The sequence below is a fragment of the Eublepharis macularius genome, chromosome 12 (assembly GCF_028583425.1).
Source record: "Eublepharis macularius isolate TG4126 chromosome 12, MPM_Emac_v1.0, whole genome shotgun sequence".
Taxonomy (NCBI): domain Eukaryota; kingdom Metazoa; phylum Chordata; class Lepidosauria; order Squamata; family Eublepharidae; genus Eublepharis; species Eublepharis macularius.
The window spans coordinates 52,729,913-52,739,367 of record NC_072801.1 but is presented as its reverse complement, the minus strand read 5'-3'; the positions used below and the strand labels follow the sequence as shown (position 1 = coordinate 52,739,367).

At 42.4% G+C, this 9,455-nt stretch overlaps 1 protein-coding gene across 1 annotated transcript; it reads left to right on the top strand.

Annotated features, from left to right (window-relative positions):
* The first annotated feature begins 8,012 nt into the window (after nt 1-8,012).
* Nucleotides 8,013-8,969, top strand: LOC129339346 (olfactory receptor 14A16-like). Its single transcript, XM_054993931.1, has one exon. It carries the CDS (start codon nt 8,019-8,021, stop codon nt 8,967-8,969), a length of 951 nt encoding a protein of 316 aa, XP_054849906.1. The 5' UTR covers nt 8,013-8,018.
* The last annotated feature ends 486 nt before the right edge of the window (nt 8,970-9,455 follow it).

The window sequence follows — 9,455 nt, the reverse complement described above, 5'->3', positions numbered from 1 at the left end:
CTGCCCAACCTGTCCCCCAGGCCATACCTGTGTGTGGCCCACAGGCTGGCACAGTTGATCAGGACGGAGCCTGTTGGGAATCCTTGCAAGCAGGGGACCAGACACAGAAAAGCAAGCCACACCATTCCAGATTGTGGAGCACAACTGTGAGAGCCAGCCAGAAGAAAGGTTTCTGGCCTGTGTAGGCCCAAAGCTGGCACACTCTTGTTTTAATCTTAAAACAGTGGATCAAGCTTAAAGAAGGCAAGCACAACAACCAATGCTGAAACCCCCACCCCACCATCAAACATTGTCTGCCCAACCTGTCCCCCAGGCCATGCCAAGAATAAACTGCAACACCTTTTTGCAGAGGCAGGCCACAGCAGCACATTGCCCAGCATCAAAAAAATTTACAAAAATTTTAAAAAGGCCTACCAGGTGTCCTCTCAGGATGTCCAGCACAGTTGATCCTCCAGGCAGATGTCCTCCAGGCTCCAGGTGCAGTCTCTCTTCTTCTCCTCTCTCGGTCACAGCTCAGCAGCAGCAGCAACAGAAGTGTTCCAGACAGTCTTGCTCCAAATTTAAATCCCCTGCTGCAGCCTCAGCCAAAGATTTAAATCTATTGGCTGGCATGAGAATGCAGCAGTGGGATTGGTGACTCCTAAAGTCCCCAGTCCCCTGCCTTTCCCCACCCACACTCCAAGAGCCACCCTCCTCCTGCTCCCCCTCCCCTACCTGTTAGTTTTGGCGGGAATCTCTGCTGCTTTGCAAATGCAAAGTGCAATGCAATGCTTGCACCTTGCATTTGCAAGGCAAAGCAGGATTCCCTATCCTCCTTTGCAAGAGGGGTGGGGGGTGACAGAAGGAGTGAGTGATTCACTCCTTCTCCCCCCCTCCCCTCTTCTAAGAGCCTGCAGGAAGCCTTTGCTTCCAGCAGGATTTTGCTAGCCGCTTGCTAAGGCAAACGGCTAGCAAAATCAAAATGGCGATTCTCGAATGCCGAAAGAATGCCGAAAGAATCCCGAAACGTTTCGGGTTTTTCTTTCGGCAATCCCGAAACGTTTCGGCATTCCCCGAAACGTTTCGGGATTCTTGAAGAATGCCGAAACACTTTTGTTTCGGCATTCTTTCGGCATTCAGAATGCCGAAACGCACATCCCTACTCAGAACACCACAGCAAGGGAGGAAGGGCTCCTGCCTCCCACCTCAAGCCATTTTCCAAAATAGCGAGCAGGGTGTCTTTATTTTTGCTGTTCCACATGGAGTATTCTGTTGATGCGGAGCAGCAAAAATAGGGAAATACCCTACCTCCATGCTATTTTGACATAGGGAACCAGCTTGGGGTGGGGGAGCCAAAAGTTCTTCCTTCTCTTACGGTGGCATTATGAGACCATTTGGGCCCTTCTTTATTTTTTAAGTTTTATTTTATTAATAGTTTGTACAAGAAAGGACATATCATAAGTAACAAGCTAACCATAATTTACAAGGTTTCATACTTTAAATCTACAGTACATATGAGTTTTCCAAAAAGATTAGTTTTTATGAACGTCCTCTCCTTTTTCTTATACCTCATTGGCTTTTTTAGTAAAGCCTGCTGTTTTCTAGGCTAACTTTTTAACATTTTTGTTAAGAAAATAAATAAGAGAAGTATCTAATGTTAGGTTGTCAGGTGATTTTGGAACTGCTGTTTCAAAGATTCCTATGACACACATTTTGCCAGAGGCAGGGCAAAACAGCGCAGTACAAAGGACAGACTACTTCCATATCCACAACCAGAATTGTTTTAGGAATCTGTTTGAAATCATGGGCAGAGCCCCAACACAAATCATGATCGGTGCCCAAGGGAACCCCCGGAGCTCCCAACATGTTCCAGGGAACAGCCAGAAGCTAGAGGAGGGCAGCACAGGAAACAGCATCCTGATTTTTGAAGTACTTCCGGGTTTTTTAAAGTGAACTGTGGATATAGGGGAAGGATTCAGAATGCCTGGAGCTGGTAGTTTAGGACAAACTTCATGCATTGGATGGAAGGGGCTGTAGTCTATGCAAACTGAGAGTATAATATTTTGTATTTTATTTTATTTGCATTATTTATAGTCCATTTTTCTCACTGAGGTTCAAGGTGGATTACACAGTGTTATTTAATATGATCAACAGCTGGGGTATTCAGTAAACATTACGATAAAGTACAGATTGCAGATTTTTGAAAATAAGCAGAAATAGGATACAGAGCTGAAACAATGTTGAAACAAACACTTAAGCAATTTGACATAAGAGTCAATGGCAACAGTGTGCAATACATGGTCTAGATTACAGTCCCTATCCCTTTATCGAAGCATCTCTTGGAACTATTTCCTTACAACACAGCCCTGTTACCTGTATAGAAAAGCCATCCTGAATAATTCAGTTTTGTATAATTTGTAGAAAGCCAGGACCGTGGGAGCTTTCATGACCACTTTAGGCAGGCCATTCCTTAATGCAGGGGCCACTACAGAGAATGTGAGTGTATAGGTACCTGTTGATTTTGCCCATTTAAGGCATAGCACCTGCAGAAGGTCCAGTTCAGATGAGCAAAGCTGCCCTGCTGGAGCATGGGGAGAGAAGTGGTTCTACAGATATGAGGGAACAAGGCCAGGAAGGGCTTTGTATGCAATTGTCAAATCTTGAACCAAGCTTGTTATCTGATTGGTAGCCAGTGGAGTGACTGCAGAATGGGAATAATGTGTATGCTCCCTTAACTCCTGATAATAATTGAGCTGCAGCATTCTGTACCAAATGGCACCTTCAAGTTAACTTTGAGAGGAGACCGATGTAGAATGCATTACAGTAGTCTAGTGTCAATGTTACCATGTCGTGGATCCAGATTGCCAAAATGGCTGTATCAAGGTAGGGGGCAAACTTCTGGGCTAGTCTAAGATTGTGGAAGGCATTTTTTGCAACTGCATTAACGTGCTTGTCTAGCAGCAGTGCTGAAGCCAGTATAACCTGTAGGCTCTTAACCGAGTCTGTAAGGATCAACTGAACCTCATGGAAAGTGGTGTTCATTTTTCAAGGGGCCTAGGGACTTTATATTATCACAAGCGGCAGCCAGTGACCTGGAGCCAGGGAACATGGAAAAGTAAACATGATTGCAACATACCTGGAGTGGCTCCCTTCAAAGCTAAAACTGCCTCTTTTATCTGTATTTAACTTGGCTGGTCTCCTCCTGACCATAATAAATCTTTGAATAATAAGTCTTTAAAAATCTGCCAATCCTGGTTGCAGCATGGATGTGAGATAAACTTGACAGAATAACAAGACGCTGTTGTAAAGAAACAAAGATTTATTTGGTACAAAATAACTGACATTATAACACTTAAAACATGGAGGGAGAGGATTCAGTCTTATACACTATACATGCAATGAAACTTGTTTGTGGCAAATTTCACAAACTGAGGGCCAAGCTACAAGTGACGAATTACACTTGACTGGCAAGTGAACAGACTCACAAGTATTCCTCCCTGTTCACTTGTGCTCCACTTGCACTCCATTACGTGGTCAAGTGGAGTGCAAGTGGAGCGCAAGTGAACAGGAAGGAATACACGTGAGTCTGTTCACTTGCCATTTAAGTGTAATTCATCACTTGTAGCTTGGCCCTGAGTTTCACAAGTTACACAGGCCAATGCCAATCCAGCAAACCCTGCTGTAGGCTGATAATAATTGTGCTGCTTCCCCAAGTTTATAGCCAGTAGAAATAGACTTAATGACAAAATTTTACACCCTGTACAGATCTCCTTGTTCCTCACAGTGTTGGTCTTAGCCATAGAGCAACTGGGCAGGAGCCCAGGCCTCAGGGAGGGGGCCCCCAATCACTCACCATCCCAATCCTCAACAGAAAGGAGGAGAGGAAAAGCTGGGCAATGGATTTGCATGCCCATCTACTCGAGGGATCAAGCAGCGGAGACGTGGCCTGGCCTCTATTCCAGCACACCTTCCATGGAATGAGAGCCTCTCCTTGCTTGAGCCTGGGGTGACTTAGGGAGGGGGGCTAGGGGCTTGCAGTTATTCAGGGGCTTGCAGTTATTCCCCATCTTGGCTTTTTGCTTAGGGCCCTAAAATTACTAAGACCACCCCTGGTTCCTCTCCCTTGCTCTTCTTGTTTTACCTCCAAACTGACTAACTGCACATCTTGTAACTGTTATTTTCAATTGACACTACTTCTCAGCACTCTGCTCCTATTGTCCCTTGAAGCTGTCCTCCCATTGGCTCCTGTGTTGTTGGATGATTTGCCATGCAATCCTAAGAATGTGTATTAGTCAGAAGTAAATCATATTGAGCTCAGTGCAACATACTCCCTAGTAAGTGTGATCAGCATTGCAGCCCTGTGCTAATATATCCATTACACTTATAGTAAACCAGACATTTGCCACCAAGATAATGTCACATGGTGTGTTTCTTTTACCATATATTACCAAGGAGACACAGGGGGAGGTGCCGCTTTATCACTCTCTCACATTTCCCACAACAAAATTTTCTTTGGTCAGTGATGAAATTCTAACTATAACATATTGAGGTCAGAAGATTGCCTATGCCTCTCTGAGCAGGGAGAGAGAAGATAAATCTGACTTGGACTAAGAACAGACATGCAGCTGGTGGCGACAATGATAATTCTGTGCCTTATTCTCCCTTCTCTCCAGGAAACATATCAACAACAATAAACACATTACAACAAAAGTTATTTGCTGTTTTGTATGGAATTTAATTTGTGGAACAATCACTTGTGGAGAAGATTTATCCATGCATCCTCCAGTGATCTTTAAAGCAGAAGTGTAAAAAGACACACCAAGAGTCAAACACAGTAGCTTGGATCCAGTAATGTGCAACCATATGTGCCATAATGCTTGTGCAAGATCTTATGCAAAATCAAGCACTTTTGTCCCGTCATAAGGGGACTTGCTGAGTACCACTAGACTACATTGCAGCTGGGAGGTGAGGCTGAGGCAGATGTCAAGCTACACAGCAGCAGCAGAATCAATGAATGCCTTGGGCATTGCAGGAAAGAGTGGATGTGGGGCTTGGCTATCCTCCAGTAGGCCCTCATGGCCCTCACTGCCATTCCTGTTTGGTGGCAGAAGCTGTTTCTCTGTGTCAAAATAGCATGAGGGGAGGTTTTCCCTCCTCCACGTGGAGCAACAAAAACATAGCCTTCCTGCTTGCTGTTTGGCAAAATTACTGGGGGTGGGGGGAGCCCTTCTTCTCCCACAGTAGCAATCTCAGGCTGTTTGAGCTTTATTTTTAACAGCCATTCCCCACAGCTGCTGTGCAGCTGCTTGGCCCTCAGTGTGTGTGAGTCATCTATCAAGGTATGAGATGAATTAAACAAGTTGTGGTATAAATTAACTGCAAAACATTGAGGTATCTACTCTCATTTGGACAGATTCCATTCATGAAAGCATCTACCCAATCTGATAACGTTGCTATTCAGCTTGGCATATATAAGGGAATATATAGAAAAAGACATTTGAGAGCAATAGGGAATTCCTGCATGTTTGCATGGTAACAATATGTGGTTGTGAAATGTAAGCATGTCTACTAACATGTGCCTGTACATCAAAACAGGATTATGCTTCCCCCCCAACACACAGCTTTGGTGGGAGTGTCTGTAATCAGATATTGGAATAAGGGAGCATATTAATACAGTCCAAAGATCTGGAGGATCCAAATAAACTCTAATGAGCAGAATGCACTGCTGCTGAGAGTGTAAGTATCTATCTTTAATTTGGGCATCATAACAAGTCATGATTTTTGTATATACATGTAAATTTTGTCTTCATGGTTTTATGTAGACTCTCTTCCTTTTACCGCTATTTCTTTTTATTACTCACATTTTGGATTGGATTTTGAATAGCTGAAGTTTGGGCTATAGTGAACAAATTGCACTAAGCATTCAGTCAGCAAACATATTAATATTGGTTGGATTCTTCCAACTGTTTCGCTGGTGAAAGAGGGAGAACCATCCAAATGCTTTTGACCAATCAAATGCTGTGATAGGGACTGTAGGTCTTGTGGACAGTATCTGGCTGTGCTGGGGGTCCACTGAGGATGGGGATCAGGCTACAACAATCAGAATAACTGGTAGGATCCAACCCAATGAAATGAAATCCAGCCATTCCGCTCTACTTGAGTCCAGGGAGGTGGTGTTTTTTTTTTCCCTGTCCCATACTGAACACTGCACATTTGTTTTCTTCCTGCCAGCAGCTAGATTGATTAATTTATTCTGTATGAAAAACTAATTACAAAAAGTACAAGAGGAGGAAAACACATAAAAACAAGATAGATGAGAAACTGTATTTTCAAAATACAAACACAAGACCTTTTTTATGGCTGATCTGTGGAGGCATAACCAATCTGTCTGTCTGTCTGTCTAGTACTGCTTATACAGGTATCATCTTAAACAGAAATTAAAATGTAACAAACGTTACTTAATGTTATTTCTCTGATATTTATTGCCCCTATATGTTTTGCCACAGAAAAAGTAACAGAATCATTTGTATCTGATAGTAACCACATCACCTGGGCTATCATATTGGATATTAGGTATTTTGAAGCATAATAATCTGCATCTACGTTTGCATCTTTTATTGCCTCTTCTCTGCCCATTTTTTTAGCAAACACAATATACCTTGTGTATGAAAATTGCCTCCTTTTTCTTGGAAAATACCACCACGACCTGCACTTTGTGTATGCATGAACTTTGATCCTCAGACCCAGGTCTGAGACTTGTCTACATGGTAACACCTATACATGTATCCTTCAATCAGTTTGTTACATCAGTAATACATCAAAATACAGCATTATAAATTAATCAAAACAGAAAACAATACTGGAGTGGATAGATCTGAGGAGGAGATTTCCAAAGATCTCCCCTTACACGGTATTGTGCAGCTCTCCATATATTACATATTTATTTTGCTTTATTATGACACTCCAATCATGACATCATACTGACTGTGATACTCAGGGAAGATGTTAAACCCGCTTTGTTTTAAAAAGGAGAGGATACATTCCATCTTCCCTGTCTGTGCTGCCTTTCTCACCAAAGGGGACCCAAAGCATTGTTCTCCTCTGTTCCATTTTATCTTCACAACAACCCTGTATGGCCAGTGAACAACTAGCCCAAAGCAAGCCAACAACCTTCCATTGTAGAGTGAGGATCTGAACCTGGATCTTCTTGATCCTGGTCTGATATTGTAACATCATCACACAGGCTCAAATAGGTCTTGTCCCATGATCATCCTGAATCCAGTGGCCAATTTTGAGATGCCTACCTTTATTTTCTGTAGAGCTATACCTGCCATAGATGGAGAAATGGGTCCTTTTCTTATCTGCATAAAGGCTAGCCAGATTACAATTATATATGAGGCAGAGTGACATTTTCAGGCAAAATTCCATGTTTATCAGTGCCCAAAGATCCTAGGAGTTTTCCAATCCAAGTACTGAATGGAATCATAGCTTTTTTGCTTCAGCCTGAGCAGTGTAATGGTGAGAAGCCAAGCTTCCAGGTTCCTCAAAATTGTGTTGTAGTGATCAGGTGGGGATTCATTTGGATACCGTTTCATTCCCTTCTTCCCCATAACCCCTAAGCTCTGGGAGGAGTGGAGGATCTCAGAAATCTGCTTTATGATTTTGTTTTGTTTTTGTTTTAGTGTTTTGCCTTTCTCTAGCCTTGTCACAGTGAGTGCATGAACATCTTGCATGTACATCTCTCTGTAAGGAATTGGCAATGTCCAGTTTAAAAATGGAAACAGGAACCAGCATCTGGATAAATGTGGAGTTTAAATCTCATGTTCAGGTCTACATTCATCGACTGTAACGTGAGAATTACTCAAGGCACGTATCAAGAAAAATCAGGTGTACACACTGAACGTGCATTCGGTATAACTTGTGATCCTCAAATCTAAGTTGCTGTCAGCTCAATTAAATGTTTCTTCTTAAGTCAGAATTTTAATATTTATCTTTCTATTTGCTTTCAGGAGTGGCATCCATTTTTTAATGTTAAACAAATGGCTAATGAAACATCCATCTCAGAGTTCCTGCTCCTTGAATTCGCAGTGATACGAGAACTGCAGATCCTTCACTTTTTTTTATTCCTGACCTTGTACCTGGCAACTATCACAGGGAATCTTCTCATCATTTCTGCAGTGGCTTTTGACCACCGCCTGCACACACCCATGTATTTCATTCTCATGAACTTGGCCATACAGGACCTTGGCTCAGTTTCAGTCATTATCCCCAAGTCCATGGTCAATTCCCTTATGAATACCAGAGACATTTCTTACTCTGGATGTGTTGTTCAAGTTTTCTTTTTTGTGTTCTTTGTAGGATCTGATTTTTTTCTCCTCACTGTCATGGCATATGACCGGTATGTCGCCATTTGCAATCCTTTACAATATGAAATGGTGATGAACAGGCATGCTTGTACCCAGATGGTTGTAATAGTATGGATCACTGGACTTCTTTACGGTGCCCTGCACACTAGTGGCACCTTTGCCACTACTTTCTGCTCCAATATTGTCAATCAGTTCTACTGTGAAATACCACAGCTGCTTAGAATTGCCTGCTCTGACTCATATCTAACTGAAGTTAGTGCTCTCGCAGTCAGTGTAATTCTGGAATTTGGTTGCTTTGTCTTCATCATTGTAACTTATGTATTGATCTTTTCTACAGTGCTGAGAATGCCTTCTGTCCAGGGACGGCAAAAGGCCTTCTCCACTTGTTTTCCGCATCTTATTGTTTTCTCTACCTTTATAGTTACTGGGTGGTTTGCTTATCTGAGGCCTCCTTCTAAAGCACCATCTGATCTGGATATGGCATTAACTGTGATCTATACTTTTGTTCCACCTATGTTTAATCCCATTATTTATAGCATGCGGAACAAGGAGATCAAACTTGCCCTTTCAAAACTGTTTGTTCAGTTGTGCTCTTCTGAGAAAATATCTAGTTTTTTTGCCTAAGTCTGAAGTTTCTGTCTGCTGAATTACTCCTATTTATATGGAGGAAACATATTTTAGTTGGGCGTATAGCTGTGGTAGAAGCAAAATTTGATTTCTTTACTTTAAACACTAGTGACCACCCCAGTAATTTGATTTCTTTACTTTAAACACAAGTAACCACCCCAGTATCAGGAGAGTTTAGAAAGTTGTCCTCACAACCCACATCTTCTGTCTGCTTAATTGGACCCTCATAAATGTTTCCTAGAGAAGTTAGTTGGGACCTTTACAATTTTTAGGCAGTGGGAAGGCTTGTAGTAAAGGACAAGTTGGAGTAAAAACAAAACTCAACCTCATTTCAAGTTTCATGGAGAAATATTTTCCCCAACTCAACAGGCCTTCCCATGCTCACCTTCTGAGAAGTTAACAGGACCTAGGATTGCCAGGCAGCACCTGGCAACTAGAAGAAGGACTTTGCTAGGAATATGGGGGGCACTTGATGCCAGTTGA